The 23,432-nt window shown below is 39.3% G+C and overlaps 1 protein-coding gene across 1 annotated transcript; it reads right to left on the reverse strand.

Moving 5' to 3' along the window:
- Positions 1 to 175: 175 nt before the first annotated feature.
- Positions 176 to 21,609, reverse strand: LOC145545714 (uncharacterized). Its single transcript, XM_081590520.1, has 5 exons — positions 21,556 to 21,609; positions 4,345 to 4,444; positions 3,430 to 3,465; positions 2,267 to 2,517; positions 176 to 1,162 (listed from the first exon to the last, which is right to left on the reverse strand). Exons 1-4 carry the CDS (start codon positions 21,607 to 21,609, stop codon positions 2,285 to 2,287), a joined length of 423 nt encoding a protein of 140 aa, XP_081446646.1. The 3' UTR covers positions 176 to 1,162; positions 2,267 to 2,284.
- Between the last annotated feature and the right edge of the window lie 1,823 nt (positions 21,610 to 23,432).

The following is a 23,432-nucleotide window of genomic DNA, read 5'->3' on the forward strand; positions in this document are numbered from 1 at the left end:
TGAATTTGGAAGAGGTATTGTCAGAAAATACTGTAATTTGACCTTCTGACAAGGCAATGTGATCAGCTTAATTTGGGAAATATTTAATTGCTTACAATTTCACATGTACTAGCCTTCCCTATAATAATTATTAGGAAATAGTGAAGGCAATCTTTGCCAGTGTTTAAAAGGAATATTTATTTTTATTTATTTGGCTGTGCTACATCTTAGTTGCACTATGGGGATCTACAGTTGCTGCATGTGGGATCTAGTTTTCTGACCTCGGATTGAACCAGGTCCCCTGTATTGGGAGGGTAGAGTTTTAAATACTGGACCACCAGGGAAGTTCCTCTGCTAGGTTTTTATGTATGGTATTTGTTACTCTTTGTGCCCTAGGGTAGGTATTAATATTATCCTCACTATATGGATAGGGAAACTAAGGCTCTGAGAGTTGAAGTAGCTTGCTACTATTACTATTAAGAGCTATTAAAAACAGACAAGATAAACTCATGTCTGAAGAACCCCAAATTTTCCTTGCTTTTTAGAAACAACATATCATCTCCTTTATCAAACTGACTCACATTTTGTTATACAAAGCGGGGGGAATCTAGAAAGAAAACTGAGAAATGATTTAAAAGTGGGGGATGTGGTAATGGGCTTCAGGGAATAAGGACCTAGAATCACATTTATTTTACTAGAAACCAGGATCAATTCTTTCGGAAATTTTAAGGATTCCCTCAGCTCTTGCCACTTCTTCACATTTGCAGTATTTTTGTTTTTATTTCCCTAAAATTGTTAGCAAGGTGTGAAAATAATAAAAACCTCGTGTTAGTGCTATAGAAACCAAGGAAGGACAGGAAAGGCACCTGGCTTCTGAATAAAGGTGTCAAGTGGAAGAGGGGAGGCAACCAAAGGTAGAAAGGAGATACACATTCTGGTCCCCAAGCAAAGAACAAAGAGAAAACGTCTTCTAAGAAGGCAGTCCAGGAGGAAGGCTGCTGGAAGCATCAGTGAGAACTGGTCTTGGATGTTCATGGCCCTCAAATTTCAGGCTCACAAACATCCAGAATGAGACGTGACATTTAGAAATTGGATGCTGATTATTTTATTGGTAAACTGAAGACAGACTGCCTTCTTCCAATGTCATGGCTTTCTGAGGGAGTCATATCTTCATACTCATGCTCTGAAAAGCAAAAAAGGAGGTTCACACAAGATGGGCAAGTGGTTTCTAATCCTTGCAGATAACAGTGAAGGGAAGTAGCTAAGAGCCCACATTTCCCTTCTCTTCTTCTTCCCTCTCCTGTTTCCTTACAAATTTCTTTTGTTTTGTCATTTTTATGCACCAAATGGATAACGTGGTCTAAAATCTTGCTTTCAAGATAAAAGGTTGTTCTTAGCTTGTTTATTTCTTGGTTGCTATTAAAGTGTTCAAATATATATTTACAAAGATGGTTACTGCAACCAAGTTTTAACTAGTGAAAAACTGAAACTGGCCTAAATGTCCACTGATACGGGTTTGGTTAAACAAATCATGGCACAGGTAGACAATGGAATAGCAAAATTAAAAAGTAAACAAAATGAGGATTAAACACACCCATATAGCTCAATGAACAGTTACGAACATTTTTAACAACTATGTTATTTGAAATAAGCAACCTATTAATCTGCATAAAGTAAGACATCATTTGTGGATAAAGTGTATAGTTATGGTTTAAAGGTGTAAATGTTTCCAAGAGGATGTTCAAGAGTTAACTGTGGTGGCCTTTGGGGAAGGAAGTGGGAAGGTAGAATGTGGATGCCCTTAAGAGTTAACCTCATACTTTTCTGTTCAGTTATTTTTTTGCCTTGACCATATACTAATCGAAAAGGAAATAGTTTGCTAGATAAATTTAGCAACATAAAATTAAAGAATCATTTAGTAGGGACCCTGGACCTGGGAGGCCTGTCAGGTGGAAACTTGAGAAGAATGGATCATTGAGCCAGAGGAGTAGGAGAGACAAGGACAAGGGAGAACATGTCTGTACTTCCTCATCACCAGACCACTTTAGGACAGGTGGTCATCGGAGAAAAGGCTACGTTCCTGTTTCTCAAAATTGAAATAGCCTTGGGTAGCTTGTAATAAATATGAGGTTTTGCTACCTTATTTTAGACTATCTGAATAGAAACCTTTAAAACTTGTGTACAGGACGATGCAATTTTCACATATTTTCTGTTAATTCAGTTGACTCACTAAAGTGTGAGACACGTAGGGTTAGGGCCCTTGACGGGGAATGAGCTGGAGTCATACCTGTCAATGACTTTCAGATTACTCAGATGTTGAGTCTTCGTCTGGACTCTGCTCAGGTTGCTCCTCCGGTGGGGGTGGCCCTGGTGGAGGTGTCCCTTGTGGAGGTGGCCCTGGTGGAGGTGGCCCTGGTGGAGCTTCCTCATCTTCGTTTTCATCATTAGGAGAAGGTGGTGGTCCTCTGCGTTCTCTGTGTTTTCCATGACGTGGTATGAAAAAATCCTCCTCTGAGCTTGAGTCTGAATTGCTTTCATCTACAGGGTATGGCACAAAAAGAGAGCAACTAGGTGATGGAAGGCTCCCCTCTCATTTTGATCTCTGATAAACTTTTCGGATAGTCCCTTCCTCCAGAAAACATCTCTCAACTACCAACTTCCTTCCTACTCACTTCTTTTTGCAGTACTCCTGTTCACCCACATACTAGTGATACTGAGTCTCAGTTCTTTGCTCTTGGGAAAAACAATTTGGCAAAAAGAAGATGATGGATATCTTAGTATTGCCAGATGATGTCTCCAAGGACAGAAGAAAAGCAAAAGGATTAATCATGTCAGTTATGCTGCCAGATATATTTTGGGTCACTGACATAACCTGCCAACTGTGACTCCAAGTCTGGCCTGTGGAGAGTGTATATGGAACCCTCTGGCTCTAAAACCAGATGGAGCAATTGTAGGACAGAGAGAGAGAGAGAAACATGATGGCATACACAGGAGTCACTAAATAACTTGCAAATTTTAATTAGGTGACACAGCTGAGCAGAGAAACAGGAAAAACGAACCAGACCTAGCTTCTTTGCACTTTTTCTAAACCACACATTTAAAGAGAAGAATACTGAGGAAGAAGGAAACAGTCAGTTGAGGGGTTGGCTCTCAGTAGGCTGCAGGAGTCAGAATTGGGACCCCTTCCCTTTGTCATCCTCTCTCAACCATCATTTCTGGCCTGAGCAAACAGGCGTCATATCCAGTGTCATCCAAGCTAGACATCATGTTATTCATGTTAGGGCCTTGTTCATGATCCCGGAAACCAAGGTTTGAAAGGATGGCCTTTATCTTTAGTGTTTCTAACACTGATTATAACCTTCAAAAGATAATGATGATAACATGACAGCAGAGAATTGAAAAGTTGCTAATGAAAAAAAGAAAGATGAGGGAGGGTTAATCGCAACTTACCTAATACGGTTCTCAGAGACTCTTCACTGCTGCTTTCTAGGAAAAGAAGCAGAAGATGAACCTATATCCTCCAGGGTTCACAATGTTCTACAGGAAAAGGGCACACTCTGTATATACTCTAAGATATTATAAATTTTCAACTACCATCTGTGATTCCATTGCAAAATGAAGAAGATATGAACGCATGGTAAGGTTGTTTCTGTGCTGAGGATCAACCTCAAACTCAAAAGAGGCCCATTTGTCCTTCCTAGGATCCCTTAAACCCTAATGTTAGTTTAGCTTAAGTGCTGGAATATTTCAGTGTTATGTTTTAGTGTCCTTCTGCCCTCAATTTATGGAATACTTTACTTATATTAACATGGCTTCTCAAGGTAGAAGGACTAGGAGTAAACATGTGGATACAATCTTGCCATATTGGGCACAACATTCTGAAATATTAAATATTGGTGGGAGTAAAATGAGACCACTGTGCCCTGGAATCTCCATATCTCTGCTTAGACACAGAGAGATTTATTACTCTCGTCTCTGTCTCCGAAATAGCTCTGAATGGGCTTCACCTCCTCTATCTATCAGGCATCCCCTAGCAAGACCACTTTCATCCACTGCCTACTTTGATTATCATAGCATCTTCATGAGGGAACTTGTCTGTTCCAGTCTTGCCTTTTTGCAGTGCATCCTTCATAGAACAGAGATAAGTCATAATTTGTCATTCCTCTGCTTAAAAATTCTCTGCTGGTTTCCAGTTGTACTAGTTTGAGGCCTTCACATCATAGCGGAGGTGAAGGGCCTTCCTCTTGTCTTAAGCAGCCTGTAGCCACACCTTTCACTTATGGCTCCTCTTTACAAGCTTCCTCACTGCAGGGTGATCCCCCAAGCCCCAAGCAGAGACTCAGCACCCTCCCCCTTTATTCTTACCAGAAACTGAGGCTTGAACTGAGCTCAGGGCCAGCAAGGCCACTGAGAGCATGATCAGCAGCATCTTGGAAGAAGCTCTGGATTTGCTCGCAACTCTGCACTGGGAGAAGACAGGCAGCTTCTTTTATAAAGGGGACCAGAACAATGGTATCTTTGAGTTCTATACTGGGCAGATCTTGTCACCGGTTAGACAGGGTTATAGCTGGGACTAATCCCAGCAGGATGGAATGGATTGAATGTTATTATTGTGTCATTTCTAAAAGGTACAACATGTGATGTGGGCAAAGCTTTTGAGGGAGAATGTCCAAGCATTCAGCACAGATATTAGAACTGTTCTGTCATCATTTGTTTTCAGTCTTTTTGGTGAATTCATTTCTTTGTCCTTCCAAGTGTGATTTGTGTGTGTTTTGGCTGTGATCTCTGGCCTTCATATCTTCCAAACTCCATCATTTTGGTATTTGTTTACCTATGTATATGATACATTGCAAAACATTTTGATGCTAGAGATCATTTCAGTTTATTTATGAAATATATGTGGATAGCACCCTTGGGCACACATGGACGGCAGAAGGCTGACCCTCAGCCTTTTCAGGCCACCAGATATAATCCAGGTTTATCTGTTCTCTAATAGGAAAGTATTGGTGTTGTCCAACAAGGTAACCTAAGACTTTCTGTTCTTGTAAATATCTCAGGAGTTACAATATTTAGTAAAAGCAAAGGTAGACACAGAATCTACAATAGGACTTATAGGACTGAACGAAATGAATATACATCTTCTTGAATGGATCATGTTACTCTATGTCTCTAAGATTTCGTCTCTTTTCTAGCATCTTTGTGAGATTCTGTTTGGTTTCTTTCCACTAGGAAATATTTTTAACCTCCCTGTCTTCCACTGATGATTTCATAGCTGCACTTATGCACTTCCAAAAGATGGTCTTATGTTCCTTTCAAGTCTTCAATTTCATTGCCTTGATCTTATATTTTTCAGTGAGCTTCCATGTTAGAACATGTTTTCTCGGATTAGTCTTAAACACAGGGAATTTTGTCTAGAATATTCTGACACTCACTCTCCCCACTGTCTACATGAAACTTATTTTTTGATATTTTCTCTCCTTAATCCAGCCACTGTATTTAACTTTTATTTGTGGCTTATTTTTTGTTATGCATTTTGGAGGATATTTGTTGTTGTTTAATTAAGGCCATTCTTCACTAGATTTGTTGACTTTTATTTAAACATTTCATAATGAGGTATTGGGTTTCCAAACTTTTTTTTGATTACCTGCATTCCTCTTTATAGTTGCTGAACTTTTCCTCTGATCTTAACAGGTGAGTTGAAAAAAAAAATTCTTTTCCCCATGTACATTAGTTTTCTTTAAAATCAGCAATACATTCACACAGGTTTCTAGCATCTTATTCTTCTGCCTTCATGAAAAGAAGCTTGTATAGAAAATTTTTTTTTTGGTTGCTGGTACAAACACCACGACAATGAAGATAATGTGTTTGCTACTTTGAGCAAAATGATACGAATTTCTCTGGGGAGGCATCAGTTCAGTTCAGTCGCTCAGTCGTGTCCGACTCTTTGCGACCCCATGAATTGCAGCACGCCAGGCCTCTCTGTCCATCACCAACTCCCGGAGTCTACACAAACCCATGTCCATCGAGTCGGTGATGACATCCAACCATCTCATCCTCTGTCATCCCCTTCTCCTCCCACCCCCAATCCTACCCAGCATTAGGGTCTTTTCCAATGAAAAGTGTGGATGCCTCTTTTAGCTGGGAAAAATTTTGATTCTTTAATCACAATAACTCTAAACTTTAGAAAGCCCTGAGAGAAAGCCTAGTCATGGAATTGTCTATCAAAATGTGTATTTGTAAATCTCCTGCACGGCTTTTAGTCTTTTGCTTGAGAGTTTCTCCCAGGTTCTGGTCTCCAGCGATGAGAGCCACAGAAGGCATTTCTTGCCATCTCTCTGTCCAAGTGTTTGTAGATTCTGCTTACCACTATATCAGTAACATAAGGGGGTCTGAAACTTTCAGTGGCTCTTCCTCCGAATTCAAAGAGAAATACAACCATAACTTCTATATATGGAATCTAAAGCAACACATATCTCCCTCCTGGTTGTATGAAGACATGGAAGAAGGAAGAAAGCAGATATCCTTAAAAGAAGGATTTTGTTGAAATGGTTAATGAATGACTCACTTTTCCTCCAGATGGACTTATCTTTTAAAAACAATTTATTTATTTATGTTTGGCTTCACTGAATCTTTGATGTATGAGGGCTTTCTCTAGCTGCAGCAAGCAGGGGTTACTGTTCATTGCAGTGTGTGGGCTTCTCACTGCAGTGGATTCTCTTGTTGTAGAACACAGGCTCTAGATCCACAGGCTTTAGCAGTTACAACACATGGGCTCAGTAATTGTGGCATATAGATTCACTTGCTCCACCCCATGAGAACTTCCTGGACCAGAGATCGACTCTGTGTCCCCTGCATTGGCAGGCAGATTCTTATCCATTGTGCCGCCAAGAAAATTCCATTTTTATGTATTTTATGGAGAATAATCTGTATATAACCAGTGTATACCAAAACTGAAATTCTGGGTCAAAATATATGCAGGTAGCAAGTGTTAACTTCTCAAAGATAGCTGTAATAATTTAAAGAAATAAGAGCAGTTCATGAAAGTACTGGCTTGCTCACATCCTCTCAATTCCTTGATATCTGTTACTTTTATCCTTTGCAACTCAAATATACACAAAAATACTTAATCATATTGTGTCTCTTCCTGATATCAGTGAGTTAAATTCCTTTTGTATGATTATTGACCTTTTTATGTGTCCTTGTGTGTGTGTACTTAAGGTCATATCTATCTCTGACTGGTAGAAAGATAGTTCAAGCCACATTTTGAATAAAGTATATGAGGCTAAACTGTTCTAAGAATACAGAGTGCAGACAGTATTAATACCTAAAGAGCAATGAGCATTATCATTTACAACAGCGACGGTCCAATGATCACACCCCGCTAAAGCCTCTGTAGTGTGCTCCTGGTTGGATGATGAATCTGAATAAGTGAGGGTCGGATTTTCTGGAATATGAATTGCTGCCTCCAGTTTTCAGCAGTACACGAGTCAGGCTGAGATGGTTGTGTGAGTGCAGAGGTCAATGTAGATTAAAGCCATGCACAACTCCTATGAGTAGGGCCACCATCCATTTCATAGTTTAACAGTTTTCAAGATGACTACAGAGTAAGGAAGCATCCACCCAGGCATGAACACAGTTTTCACCCTTAGCTTCTTGCCTTAGTCTAGCCTGGTGCAGTACATTTCTGGACAAAGAGCTACAAACTTGAAACAATGATCAAGAACCCATTTGGTTTGGCAATCTTGCTGACAGTCTCTTCCAGCTGCTAGTGTGCCAGATTTATAATCATATATATTCATTTTCAAATTTTTTGAAGTTTTATTATTGTTAAGTTTATAATATATTGTGGATATCAACCCTGTGCGTGAGATATGTTCTATAAATATTTGCTCCTAGTTCCTAATATGAATGTCTTTTAATTTTGTTTTTGGGTTTTTTATTATAAATACTTTAAATTCTGATGTAATTAAGCCTATTTTTTCTTTTATGTCTATGTGTTTTATGTCCTAGTTCAGACTGTTTTGCCTATCTTACTACCATAAATGCCCCAATTCCCCATCCCACTATGACATACATTCCCTTCCTACTTCTCTACCTCAACATCATATATACACACATTTGTTTTGAGGCAATAAATCACATTTACCTCTTTAATCCATTCAAAATGGTACTTTTTGTGATTCCTATGTAGTTCAGTTCAGTTCAGTTCATTTCAGTCACTCAGTCATGTCCAACTCATTGCCACCCCATGGACTGCAGCACGCAGGCCTCACTGCCCTTCACCAACTCCTGGAGTTTACTCAAACTCATGTCCACTGAGTCGGCGATGCCACTGAACCATCTCTTCCTCTGTCGTCCCTTTCTCCTCCCGCCTTTAATCTCTCCCAGCATCAGGGTATTTTCAAATGAGTCAGTTCTTCATAGCAGGTGGCCAAAGTATTGGAGTTTCAGCTTCAGCATCAGTCCTTCCTATGAATATTCAGGACTGATTTACTTTAGGATGGACTGGTTGGATCTCCTTGTAGTCCAAGCGACTCTCAAGAGTCTTCTCCAACACCACAGTCCAAAAGCATCAATTCTTCAGCGCTCAGCCTTCTTTGTAGTCCAATTCTTACATCCATACATGATTACTGGAAAAACCATAGCTTTAACTAGATGGACCTTTGTTGGCAAGGTAATGTCTCTGCTTTTAATATGCTGTCTAGATTGGTCATAACTTTTCTTCCAAGGAGTAAGCATCTTTTAATTTCATGGCTGCAGTCACCATCTGCAGTGATTGGAGCCCTCAAAAATAAAGTCTACCACTATTTCCACTGTTTTCCCATCTATTTCCCAGGAAGTTATGGGACCAGATGCCATGATCTTAGTTTTCTGAATGTTGAGCTTTAAGCCAACTTTTTCACTCTCGTCTTTCACATTCATCAAAAGGCTCTTTAGTTCTTCTTCACTTTCTTCCATAAGGGTGGTGTCATCTGCATATCTGAGGTTATTCATATTTCTCCCAGCAATCTTGATTCCAGTTTGTGCTTCATCCAGCCCAGTATTTCTCATGATGTACTCTGCATATAAGTTAAATAAGCAGGGTGACCATATACAGCCTTGTTGTACTCCTTTCCTGATTTGGAACCAGTCTGTTGTTCCATGTCTAGTTCTAACTCTTGCTTCCTGACCTGCGTACAGATTTCTCAAGAGGCAGGTCAGGTGGTATGGTGTTCCATCTCTTTCAGAATTTCCCAGTTTGTTGTGGTCCACACTGTCAAAGACTTTGGCATAATCAATAAAGGGGAAATAGATATTCTTCTGGAACTCTTTTGCTTTTCTAATAACCCAACAGATATTGGCAATTTGATCTGTGGTTCCTTGGACTTTTCTAAAACCAGCTTGAACATCTGAAAGTTCACAGTTCGTGTACTGTTGAAGCCTGGCTTGGAGAATTTTGAGCATTACTTTACTAGCCTGTGAGATGAGTGCAATTGTGCAGTAGTTTGAAACATCCTTTGGCATTGCCTTTCTTTGTGGCTGGAATGAAAACTGACCTTTTCCAGTCCTGTGGCCACTGCTGATTTTTCCAAATTTGCTGGCATATTGAGTGCAGCACTTTCACAGCGTCATCTTTCAGGATTTGAAATAGCTCAACTGGAATTCCATCACCTCCGCTAGCTTTGTTTGTAGTGCTTCTTCCTAAGGCCCACTTGACTTCACATTCCAGGATGTCTGGCTCTAGATGAGTGATCATACCACCGTGATTATCTGGGTCATGAAGATCTTTTTTGTATAGTTCTTCTCTGTCCTTGCCACCTCTTCTTAATATCTGCTGCTTCTCTTAGGTCCGTACCATTTCTGTCCTTTATTGAGCCCATCTTTGCATGAAATGTTCCCTTGGTATGTCTAATTTTCTTGAAGAGATCTCTAGTCTTTCCCATTCTATTGTTTTCCTCTATTTCTTTGCACAGATCACTGAAGAAGGCTTTGTTATCTCTCCTTACTATTCTTTTGAACTCTGCATTCAAATGGGTATATCTTTCCTTTTCTCCTTTGCTTTTTCCTTCTCTTCTTTTCACAGCTGTTTTTAAGGCCTCCTCAGACAGCCATTTTTCTTTCTTGCATTTCTTTTTCTGGGGGATGGTCTTGATCCCTGTCTCCTAAACAATGTCATGAACCTCCGTCCATAGTTTATCAGGGACTCTGTCTATCAGATCTATTCCGTTGAATCTATTTCTCACTTCCACTGTATAATAATAAGGGATTTGATTTAGGTCATACCTGAATGGTCTAGTGGTTTTCCCTACTTTCTTCAATTTCAGTCTGAATTTGGCAATAAAGAGTTCATGATCTGAGCCACAGTCAGCTCCCGGTCTTGTTTTTGCTGACTGTATAGAGCTTCTCCATTTTTGGCTGCAAAGAATATAATCAATCTGATTTCAGTATTGACCATCTGGTGATGTCCATGTGTAGAATCTTCTCTTGAGTTGTTGGAAGAGGGTGTTTGCTATGACCAATGCATTCTTTTGGTAAAACTCTATTAGCCTTTGCCCTGCTTCATTCTGTACTCCAAGGCCAAATTTACCTGTTACTCCAGATGTTTTTTGACTTCCTCCTTTTGTATTCCAGTCCCTTATAATGAAAAGGACATCTTTTTGGAGTGTTACTTCTAGAAGGTCTTGTAGGTCTTCAGAGCCTTATATAGTAGAGGACTAAAATGTTTAAAAATAATTGGATAGCTAATCATCCTTAAATGCTACCGAATAATCTACTCTTTGTCAGTGATGTGAATTGCCATTTTTATCACATAATAAATTTCTTTACATGTGAATGAAGCTTTATAGTTTAATGTCTTCTGGTTATTCCTCTGTGCCCAGCACAGCCACAAATGCTAAATATTCACCAACACATAAATCTTCAAAATATCCCTTTAATTTCTTTGCATTGTGTTCACTTTTCATAAGAAGAAATCAGATTATAATATGATCAGTCACTTTCACAAATCCTTATAGTCTATGAGTTTTAACACAGATAGGAAAAACAGTTAGGATGTATGAGTAGCAGCATACTTAGCAAAACAGAGGAAAGAGAAAGGGAGAATGAGAGCTTTGATCAAAAGAAGTTTATCCACAGGAAAATATATGAATGAGTTCCTAAGATGAGGGGTTGAGATAGAGAGCTATTGGCAGCCACATAGGAAAAGCTAGAGATGGATTAAGGCCCTTGGGAAACATTTTGGAGCCACTGAATCCACTCATTTGAGGTCCCTGTTATTTTCATATTTCATTTTCCTTTTCTCCTACAGGTAATTTTAGTTGGGTTTCTTGCATTTGGAACCAAAGTGATCTCAGTGGAAAAAAAGAGTGCTAACTGTTCAACACAAAATGTGAGATATTTCTGCCACAAACAAAGATTACTGGACTTTCCTCAATAAAAAAGCAACACATGTTCTGTGAAAAAAACCAAGGGTAATTCTGTCAAATTCTGTTAATTTGACTTCCCAGAGTTGGAGGATTAGATGGACCAACTGTCATATTGTGCCCCTTTTAGAGCCTCTTTTTCTGTCACAGACATTATGGCGGCTAAAAGTTAAAGTGCGAAATGTATACCTGACCACACCTGTAAAGTGTGTAAAAAACTTGGGGGCTCTTAAGCAAGAAGGTGATATGATCTAATTTATATTTTTTCAAGGTAACTCTGGTTGTTGAGTGGAGAACTGATACGGGATGTGGCAGAGGACAAGAACGCTACCGAGACCAGCTGGGAGGCTGTTACACTTCTTTCTAGGAAAGAAAGAAACATCTCCTGCACCAGACTCCTTTGGCAGACATTATTGATGGGCTCATATTTGGGGTATATTTTGATGGTCCAGCACAATGGAGTTGCTAACGGGGAAGTATGGGGGATGAGTGGTCCAGAATGTATTCCCAATTAATTTTTAGACAAACGGATGAAACAACTTCTTTTTATTTTCATTTTCTGAAACAGCTGTGGTGGGGTTTTTTTGCCATTTAAAAATTTTTTAATTGGAGGCTAATTACTTTACAATATTGTGGTGGGATTTGCCGTACATTAACATGAAAGAGCCATGGGTGCACATGTGTTCCCCATCTTGAACCCCCCTCCCATCGCCCTCCCCATCCCATCCCTCTGGGTCATCCCAGTGCACCAGCCCCAAGCACCCTGTCTCATGCATTGAACCTGGACTGGCGATCTGTTACACATATGATAATATACGTGTTTCAATGATATACTCTCATCACACCCTTGCCTTCTCCCACAGAGTGCAAAAGTCTGTTTTTTATATCTGTGTCTCTTTTGCTGTCTCGCATGTAGGGTTATCGTTACCATCTTTCTAAATTCCATATATATGCCTTAGTATACTGTATTGGTGTTTTTCTTCCTGGCTTACTTCACTCTGTATAATAGGCTCCGGTTTCATCTACCTCATTAGAACCGATTCAAATGCATTCTTTTTAATAGCCGAGTAATATTCCATTGTCTATATGTATCACAGCTTTCTTATCCATTCCTCTGCCGATGGACATCTAGGTTGCTTCCATGTCCTGGTTATTATAAACAGTGCTGCAATGAACATTGGAGTACACGTGTCTCTTTCAATTCTGGCTTCCTCGGTGTGTATGCCCAGCAGTGGGATTTCTGGGTCATATGGCAGTTCTATTTCCAGTTTTTTAAGGAATCTCCACACTGTTCTCCATAGTGGCTGTACTAGTTTGCATTCCCACCAACAGTGTAAGAGGGTTCCTTTTTCTCCACACCCTCTCCAGCATTTGTGGCTTGTAGATTTTTGATAGCAGCCATTCTGACCGGTGTGAGATGGTACCTCATTGTGGTTTTGATTTGCATTTCTCTGATAATGAGTGACGTTGAGCATCTTTTCATGTGTTTGTTAGTCATCTGTATGTCTTCTTTGGAGAAATGTCTGCTTAGTTCTTTGGCCCATTTTTTGATTGGGTCGCTTATTTTTCTGGAATTCAGCTGCAGGAGTTGCTTGTATATTTTTGAGATTAATTCTTTGTCAGTTGCTTCATTTGCTATTATTTTCTCCCATTCTGAAGACTGTCTTTCCACCTTATAGTTTCCTTCGTTGTGAAAAAACTTTAATTAGGTCCCGTTTGTTTATTTGTGCTTTAATTTGCATTACTCTGGGATGTGGGTCATAGAGGATCCTGCTGTGATTTATGTCAGAGAGTGTTTTGCCTATGTTTTCCTCTAGGAGTTTTATGGTTTCTGGTCTTACATTTAGATCTTTAATCCATTTTGAGCTTACTTTTGTGTATGGTGTTAGAAACTGTTCTAGTTTCATTCTTTTACAAGTGGTTGACCAGTTTTCCCAGCACCACTTGTTGAAGAGATTGTCTTTTCTCCATTGTATATCCTTGCCTCCTTTGTCAAAGATAAGGTGTCCATAGGTGCGTGGATTTATCTCTGGGCTTTCTATTTTGTTCCATTGATCTATATTTCTGTCTTTGTGCCAGTACCGTACTGTCTTGATGACTGTTGCTTTGTAGTATAGCCTGAAGGCAGGTAGGTTTATTCCTCCAGTTCCATTCTTCTTTCTCAAGATTGCTTTGGCTATTTGAGGTTTTTTGTATTTCCATACAAATTGTGAAATTATTTTTTTCTAGTTCTCTGAAAAATACCATTGGTAGCTCGATAAGGACTGCATTTGAATCTATAGATTGCTTTGGGTAGTATACTCATTTTCACTATATTGATTCTTCCAATCCATGAACATGGTATATTTCTCCATCTATTTGTGTCCTCTTTGATTTCTTTCATCAGTGTTTTATATTTTTCTATATATAGGTCTTTTGTTTCTTTAGATAGATTTATTCCTAAGTATTTTATGCTTTTCGTTGCAATGGTGAATGGACTTGTCTCGTTAATTTCTCTTTCTGTTATCTCATTGTTAGTCTATAGGATTGCAAGGGATTTCTGTGTGTTAATTTTATATCCTGCAACTTTACTATATTCACTGATCAGCTCCAGTAATTTTCTGGTGGAGTCTTTAGGGTTTTCTATGTAGAGGATCATGTCATCTGCAAACAGTGAGAGTTTTACTTCTTCTTTTCCAATCTGGATTCCTTTTATCTCTTTTTCTGCTCTGATTGCTGAGGCCAAAACATCCAAAACTATGTTGAATAGTGGTGGTAAGAGTGGGAACCCTTGTCCTATTCCTGACTTTAGGGGAAATGCTTTCAGTTTTTCACCACTGAGGATAATGTTTGCTGTGGGTTTGTCATATATGGCTTTTATTATGTTGAAGTATGTTCCTTCTATGCCTGCTTTCTGGAGGGTTTTTCATCATAAATGGGTGTTGAATTTTGTCAAAGGCTTTCTCTGCATCTATTGAGATAATCATATCGTTTTTATCTTTCAATTTGTTAATGTGGTGTATCACACTGATTGATTTGCGAATATTGAAGAATCCTTGCAGCCCTGGGATAAAGCCCACTTGGTCATGATGTATGATCTTTTTAATATGTTGTTGGATTCTGTTTGCTAGAATTTTGTTAAGGATTTTTGCACCTATGTTCATCAGTGATATTAGCCTGTAGTTTTGTTTTTTTTGTGGCATCTTTGCCTGGTTTTGGTGTTAGGGTGATGGTGGCCTCATAGAATGAGTTTGGAAGTTTACCTTCCTCTGCAATTTTCTGGAAGAGTTTGAGTAGGATAGGTGCTAGCTCTTCTCTAAATTTTTGGTAGAATTCAGCTGTGAAGCCGCCTGGTCCTGGACTTTTGTTTGCTGGAAGATTTCTGATTATAGTTTCGATTTCCGTGCTTGTGATGGGTCTGTTAAGATTTTCTATTTCTTCCTGGTTCAGTTTTGGAAAGTTGTACTTTTCTAAGAATTTGTCCATTTCTTCCAAGTTGTCCATTTTATTGGCATATAGTTGTTGATAGTAGTCTCTTATGATCCTTGTATTTCTGTGTTGTCTGTTGTGATTTCTCCATTTTCATTTCTAATTTTGTTGATTTGATTCTTCTCCCTTTGTTTCTTGATGAGTCTGGCTAATGGTTTGTCTATTTTATTTATCTTCTCAAAGAACCAGCTTTTGGCTTTGTTGATTTTTGCTATGGTCTCTTCTGTTTCTTTTGCATTCATTTCTGCCCTGATTTTTAAAATCTCTTTCCTTCTACTATCCCTGGGGTTCTTCATTTCTTCCTTTTCTAGTTGCTTTAGGTGTAGAGTTAGGTTATTTACTTGACTTTTTTCTTGTTTTTTGAGGTAAGCCTGTATTACTATGAACCTTCCCCTTAGCACTGCTTTTACAGTGTCCCTTAGGTTTTGAGTTGTTGTGTTTCCATTTTCATTCATTTCTATGCATATTTTGATTTCTTTTTTGATTTATTCTGTGATTTGTTGGTTATTCAGCAGCGTGTTGTTCAGCCTCCATATTTTGGAATTTTGAATAATTTTTCTCCTGTAACTGACATCTAATCTTACTGCATTGTGGTCAGAAAAGATTCTTGGAATGATTTCAATTTTTTTGATTTTACTGAGGCTAGATTTATGGCCCAGGATGTGACCTATCCTGGAGAAGGTTCCATGTGCACTTGAGAAAAAGGTGAAATTCATTGTGTTGGGGTGAAATGTCCTATAGATATCAATTAGGTCTAACTGATCTATTGCATCATTTAAAGTTTGTGTTTCCTTGTTAATTTTCTGTTTTGTTGATCTATTCATAGGTGTGAGTGGGGTATTAAAGTCTCCCACTATTATTGTGTTACTGTTAATTTACCCTTTCATACTTGTTAGCATTTGCCTTACATATTGTGGTGCTCCTATGCTGGGTGCATAAATTCTTATAATTGTTATATCTTCTTGGATCGATCCTTTGACCATTATGTAATATCCTTCTTTATCTCTTTTCATGGCCTTTATTTCAAAGTCTATTTTATCTGATATGAGTATTGCTACTCCTGTTTTCTTTTGGTCTCCGTTTGCATGAAATATCTTTTTCTAGCCCTTCACTTTCAGTCTGTATGTGTCCTTAGGTTTGAGGTGGGTCTCTTGTAGACAGCATATATAGGGTTCTTGTCTTTGTATCCATTCAGCCAGTCTTTGTCTTTTGGTTGGGGCATTCAACCCATTTACATTTAAGGTAATTATTGATAAGTATGATCCCGTTGCCATTTACTTTGTTGTTTTGGGTTTGAGTTTATTAACCTTTTCTGTGTTTCCTGTCTAGAGAAGATCCTTTAGCATTTGTTGAAGAGTTGGTTTGGTGGTGCTAAGTCTCTGAGCTTTTGCTTGTCTGTAAAGCTTTTGATTTCTCCTTCATATTTGAATGAGATCCTTGCTGGGTACGGTAATCTGGGTTGTAGGTTTTTCTCTTTCATCACGTTAAGTATATCCTGCCATTGCCTTCTGGCTAGAAGAGTTTCTATTGAAAGATTAGCTGTTATCCTTATGGGGATCCCCCTGTGAGTTATTTGTTGTTTTTCCCTTGCTGCTTTTAATATTTGTTCTTTGTGTTTGATCTTCGTTAATTTGATTAATATGTGTTTTGGGGCATGAAACAGCTGTTTTTAACTGAGAAAAGATTGCAGGAGAGCAGGTTTCAGGGAAGGAAATTAGGAATTCTCCTTGGCACATGTCAAGTTAAGCATCCGTATTAGGAAGCAAATGCATTGCTTGAGAGCTTCTGTTCTTTTTCAGTTACCTAAGCTTCTGCTGCAGTCATGCTCTTTGCTTCTTCCTTGCCCTTCCTGATGGACAGCCTTCTCTTTTAGGTCTTCCATTTCCTCTGTTTTTGATCTGTTTGGTGAGTTCAGGGCTGATATTTTTCCGGTCACAGCACACTAATCTCTTTCCTGTATGGCTGACACTGGAGAAGGTTATTGAAAGGTTCTGAACTTAGTGACATTTTGAAGAGTCACCTGCTCTTTTCCAGTTCTCACCAAGTGGAAGGGAAGCCTGACTTCCAGCAGGACTGCCCCTTCCTAGCGCCCACTCAAATTGCCTGCCACTTCCCTCTCCTCCTTATCTCTGACCCTTCTCTTTGCTGGAAGTTTTACCAAAAGCCACCTGGTGAGGACTAGTTTGTCTCCACTTTCCTTTTCAAATTATTGTCTGAGGAAACCAGAAACAGTCACCCCAATACTGTAAGGAGGTCTCTGCTTGTCCCTAAAACTACTCCCTTTCTTCCACCAAGCCCAGCTGGAACCATTTGCCTCACCACATAACCACATAGCTTTCTTACATTGCCAACTGTAGATACAGTCCCTTTTCTCGAATAGATCCATTATTATGCCAGGGAAGGAAAACAATCTGCACAGTTACCCTGCATGGCCACAAGGATTTTTTATCTGTAGAAAAACCCATTGTATTAGGAAGCCTTCCAGTAATATTATCTGCAACCTTTCAGAAAGCCCAGGACACTCATATGCAGGGAAATGAACCTACTGGATTATCCACATTGGTCAAGGGCACTGTTCTTAGGATTTCCAGCCATGTTACACTCCTTCTGATACTCCAAGTACACCATTCTAAAATTACCACTAGCCCCACTCAAAATCTGAATAAGAACATAAACCATATAGTATTAATAGTTCTGAAATAAGTTCCAACTGATAATATTAACAATTTCAGTCACCAAATAAAAGGAGGGAGAGACAACTGCTAAATATAACAGATTAGCAAGCAACTGAAAAGCAGAATGCAGATAATCAAAAAATTTTGGAAATAAATTTTTGTCACCAAATTTTTAAAATTAAAATGAACTACTATTATTGTGTTATTGTTAATTTCCCCTTTCATACTTGTTAGCATTTGTCTTACATATTGCAGTGCTCCTATGTTGGGGGCATATATATTTATAATTGTTATATCTTCTTGGATTGATCCTTTGATCATTATGTGGTGTCCTTCTTTGTCTCTATTCACAGCCTTCGATTTAAAGTCTATTTTATCTGATATGAGTATTGCTACTCCTGCTTTCTTTTGGTTTCTATTTGAGTGGAATATCTGTTTCCAGCCCTTCACTTTCAGTCTGTACATATCCCTTGTTTCAAGGTGGGTCTCTTCTAGACAACATATATAGGGGTCTTGTTTTTGTATCCATTCTGCCAGTCTTTGTCTTTTGGTTGGGGCATTCAACCTATTTACATTTAAGGTAATTATTGATAAGTATAGTCCCGTTGCCATTTACTTTGTTGTTTTGGGTTCGAGTTTATACACCCTTTCTGTGTTTCCTGTCTAGAGAAGATCCTTTAGCATTTGTTGGAGAGCTGGCTTGGTGGTGCTGAATTCTCTCAGCTTTTGCTTGTCTGTAAAGAGACTTTAATACCCCACTCACACCTATGGATAGATCAACAAAACAGAAAATTAACAAGGAAACACAAACTTTAAATGATGCAATAGGTCAGTTAGACCTAATTGATATCTATAGGACATTTCACCCCAAAACAATGAATTTCACCTTTTTCTCAAGTGCGCATGGAACCTTCTCCAGGATAGGTCACATCCTGGGCCATAAATCTAGCCTCGGTAAAATCAAAAAAATTGAAATCATTCAGTGCTTGGGGCTGGTGCACTGGGATGACCCAGAGGGATGGTATGGGCAGGGGTTGGGAGTGGGGTTCAAGATGGGGGACACATGTGCACCCATGATGGATTCATGTTAATGTATGGCAAAACCACTACAATATTGTAAAGTAATTAGCCTCCAATTAAAATAAATAAATTTATATTACAGAAAACAAAGAAAATGCCTACTCCAATCAAGATGTTCTTTTCATGCCCCTAAATTCTATGTTATCCAACCTCTCAATCAGGGCATAATAAAAGCACAACATAAGGGAGCTTTTAGCAAAACTCTCAATACCAACAAAGAAACCACCAGGATGGACTACTGGGTATCTGTCAGTATATGCACTGTCACTGTGTTGGCACAACCTGCGATAATTAATAAGTAGACTACTATCATCAACTGTTGGGAAAATGCTTGGCTGGACTGCCTGAAAATTTTCAGACTTAAAGGTGTTACAGAAAATATAAAGGACAGTGTCAAACACATATCACAAAGCATATCACAAATGCATATCACAAAGCATATAAGTAAAAAAGACTTCAAAAGATATGATGGAAGATGTGGAAGAAACTTGGGCAGAGAAGGAAGTAGAAACCACCAACTAAGACCTGGAAGAGTAGGCAAAACAAAGCATCGTCCTCTCCTTTGGTTTTCCTGGGTCAAGCCAAGGTCAAGAGATTTACCCACTCAGTGCATTGCCCCATCACACATCCTGCAGTTCTATCAAAATTAGAATTTTAGTTAATGTTAATATTTAATTAAGTTTAATCTTTTTTTCTAGGACTTTCTTTGCATGATCTACTGTACAACATAGTGTACTTTACAGAGTTCATGTGTTTACTGTATAAGAGCACTGCATATATGTATTGTTTGTGTATGTTGGAGTGAAAAGAGTTAAAGCAGTACAGTAACAACAGAATATACAAAAATGATGTCATTAAAGTATTTTTATTACAATGAAAAAAAAATGCTGTCTCGGTTTGTCATAGCTTACCTTCCAAAGAGCAAGTGTCTTTTAATTTCTTGGCTGCAGTCACTCCACAGTGATCTTGGAGCCCAAGAAAGTAAAATCTGTCACTGCTTCCACTTTTGCCACTTCTATTTGCCATGAACTGATGAGATGAGATGCCATGATCTTAGTTTTTTTTTCATGGTCAGTTTCAAGGCAACCTTTTCACTCTCCTCTTTGACCCACATCAAGAGGCTCTTTATAGTTCCTCTCACTTTCTGCCATTAGAGTGGTACCATCTGCATATTTGAGGTTGTTGAGATTTCTCCTGGCAATACTGATTTCAGCTTCTCCTTCATCCAGCCTAGCATTTCCAATGAGGTACACTTTGCATAGAAGTTAAATAAGCAGGGTGACAATACAAAGCCTTGTCGTGTTCCTTTCTCAATTTTGAACCAGTCTGTTATTCCACATTTTGTTCTAACTGTTGCTTCTTGACCCTATGGTTGATTTTTGTCTATTTTCCTAAATATTATAAACACCAAGAATCTTAGTAAGAATAGAACGTCTTAGGTTATCTTTGTTCAACAATGACAAGCTTCAGTTTTAGAACCAAGTAATCTTAGATGATCTCTGGGGGCCTGAGCTGACTGAGGGTCAACCTTCTGCCTTCCGTGTGTGTACAAGCACAGGTTCTCCACACACACTTCAAAGATAAACAGAAATAATCTCTACATCATCAAAATGTTCTGTTACCTACCTATCATATACAGAGGTACCCAAATACCAAGAATTATGGAGTTCTGTTATAATAATGGCCAGAGATATTGATCAACTTCACATTGGGTTGTAGGATCACTGCCAACACACAAATATACATACACACATAAACACATGAAGAACACACAGGGGAAACAGAGAAAGAGTCTCAGGGAACACATGGAACATGCAAATATGACAATAATTCAAGTATCTGTGCTGACTGCTTGGACAACGGTCCTTCGAAACCTTGCACAAGTCACATGCTGAACCTTTTCAAAATGAGACACCAGGCAGAGCCTACCCATTCCATCCTGCTGAGCTAAGTCCCAACTATAACCATGTCTCTCTGGTGATGAGGACTGTTCAGTATAGAACTCAAAGATTCCATTGTTCTTGGCCCCTTTGTAAAGGAAGCTGCATGATTTATCCCAGCACAGAATTGAGAACATTCCAGAGCTTCCTCCAAGAAGCTGCTGATCCCGCTCTCAGTGGGCTTGCTGACCCTTAGCTCAGTTCAAGACCCATTGTGTGGTAGGAATGAAGGGGGAGGATGCTGAGACTCTGCATTAGACTTGGGAGATCACATTTCTGTGTGGCAGCTGGTAAAGAGGGACATCAGTTCAGTTCAGTCAGTCAGTAGTGTCTGACTCTTTGAGACCCCATTGATTGTAGCACGCCAGGTTTCCTTGTCCATCACCAGCTTCCAGAGCTTGCTCAAACTCATGTCCATTGAGTCGGTGATGCCATCCAACCATCTCATCCTCTGTCATCTGCTTCTCCTCCTGCCTTCAATCTTTCCAAGCATAAGGGTCTTTTCCAATGAGTCAGTTCTTTGCATCAGGTGGCCAAACTATTGGAGTTTCAACTTCAGCATCAGTCTTTCCAATGAATATTTAGGACTGATTTCCTTTAAGATTGACTGGTTTGATTTCCTTGCAGTCCAAGGGACTCTCAAGAATCTTCTCCAACACCACAGTTCAAATGCATGAATTCTTTGGTCTCAGTTTTCTTTATAGTCCAACACTCACACCCATATATGACTACTGGAAAAACCATAGCTTTGACTAGATGGACCTTCGTTGGCAAAGTAATGTCTTTGCTTTCTAATATGCTGTCTAGGTTGGTCATAACTTTTCTTCCAAGGAGCAAGTGTCTTTTAATTTCATGGCTGCAGTCATCATCTGCAGTGATTTTGGAGCCCAAAAATATAAAGTCTGTCACTGTTCTCACTGTTTCCGCATCTATTTGCCATGAAGTGATGGGACTGGATGCCATGCTCTTAGTTTTCTGAATGTTGAGTTTTACGGCAGCTTTTCCACTCACCTTTTTCACTTTCATCAAGAGACTCTTTAGTTCTTTTTCGTTTTCTGCCATCATGGTGATATCATCTGCATGTCTGAGGTTATTGATATTTCTCCCAGCAGTCTTGATTCCAGCTTGTACTTCATCCAGCCTGGCATTTCACGTGATGCACTCTCAAAAAAGTTAAGTAAGCAGGGTGACAATATACAGCCTTGACATAATGCTTTCACAATTTGGAACCACTCTGTTGTTCCATGTCAAGCTCTAACTGTTGCTTCTAAACCTGCAAAGAGATTTTTCACGAGGCGGGTAAGGTGGTCTGGTATTTCCATCTCTTAAAGAATTTTCTACAGTTTTCTATGATCCATCAGTCAAAGGTTTTGGAATAGTCAGTGAAGTAGAAGTAGATGTTTTTCTGGAACTCTTGCTTTTTCGATATCCAGTGGATGTTGGCATGTTGATCTCTGGTTCCTCTGCCTTTTCTAAATCCATCTTGAACATTTGGAATTTCATGGTTTACATATTGCTGAAGCCTGGCTTGGAGAATTTTGAGCATTGCTTTGCTAGTATGTGAGATGAGTGCAATTGTGCATAGTTTGAACATTATTTGGCATTGTCTTTCTCTGGACTTGGAATGAAAACTGACCTTTCCCAGTCCTGTGGCCACTACTGAGTTTTCCAAATTTGCTGGCATACATAAATGAGAGGAAAGATGAGCTGAGGATTTCTTGCTGCTGCTGTTGCTGCTAAGTCGCTTCAGTCGTGTCTGACTCGGTGCGACCCCATAGACGGCAGCCCACCAGGCTCTTCCGTCCCTGGGATTCTCCAGACAAGAACATTGGAGTGGGTTGCCATTTCCTTTTCCAATGCATGAAAGTGAAAAGTGAAAGTGAAGTCGCTCAGTCGTGTCCGACTCTCAGCGACCCCATGGACCGCAGCCTACCAGGCTCCTCTGTCCATGGGATTCTCCAGGCAAGGGTACTGGAGTGGGTTGCCATTGCCTTCTCCAGTGGATTTCTTAAGAGAAGGATAAAGCCCTTAACATTATATTCATACCAAGTCATCACATTTTATTTACTGTGCGATTTGAGCCTGATGCACTACTGTAACCAGAGGAATGACAAAGTAAAATTTGTGTTTTTATAAAATCCTCTCAGACAATGACAAGACAGGAACAGAAAAGTTCCCTCATGAAGCCTGATGTTAATCAAAGTAGGCAGTGGATGAGGGTGGCCTTGTTAGGGGATACCAATGGTTGGAGGAGGTGATGCTCATTTAGGGCTCTTTCAGTGACAGAGACTGTGGTAATAAATCCCTCTCTCCCTACATGGAGATATAGAGATTCCAGGGCCCAGTTGTTTCATTTTATTGCCACCTATGTTTAATATTTCTATGTGCTGTGCCTAATATGGGCAAGTTTTTATCCACATATTTACTTCTGGTACCACTACCCTGAGAAAGTATGTTAATATAAGTAAAATATTTCATGAAGAAAGAGGGCAGAAGGACACTAAAATATGACACGGAATTGCCCCAGCACTTAACCATTAGGGTTTGAGGGATCCTAGGGAGGACAAAAGGACCTCTTCTCTTTTGAGTTTGTGGTTGATTGTTAGCACAGGAGCAACCCTGCCACCCCTTCAAGTCTTCCTCCCTTTGCAACAGTATCAGAGATGTTGGTTGACAAGTGAACCTTTTCCCATATTAAGCTTCTTTACATGAACAGCTGTATAGCTTTATGTCTATTGATCATCTCTTTGTGTCCAGCAGAGCCATAAGTGCTTCTCATATACTAGCTGAAAGTTTTCACAAGAGCCCTTTGATTTTTGGCATCATGTTCATGTTTCAGATTAAAGAATAAAGGCATAATCTGATTGAGTGACTTTTCCACATCCATA

Source organism: Giraffa tippelskirchi, chromosome 4, assembly GCF_054371585.1.
Source record: "Giraffa tippelskirchi isolate mGirTip1 chromosome 4, T2T-mGirTip1v1.2.pri, whole genome shotgun sequence".
Lineage (NCBI taxonomy): Eukaryota > Metazoa > Chordata > Mammalia > Artiodactyla > Giraffidae > Giraffa > Giraffa tippelskirchi.

Bases quoted from the DNA above. Each gene is read 5' to 3' on its own strand.
- LOC145545714 (XM_081590520.1), bottom strand. From the start codon at position 21,609: ATGATGGCAGAAAACGAAAAAGAACTAAAGAGTCTCTTGATGAAAGTG. The intron at 3,466-4,344 runs GTAAGAATAAAG...TTCTTTTCCTAG, and splicing joins AGTTCAAGCCTCAGTTTCTG to AAAGCAGCAGTGAAGAGTCT. The intron at 2,518-3,429 runs GTAAGTTGCGAT...CATACCCTGTAG, and splicing joins GTCTCTGAGAACCGTATTAG to ATGAAAGCAATTCAGACTCA.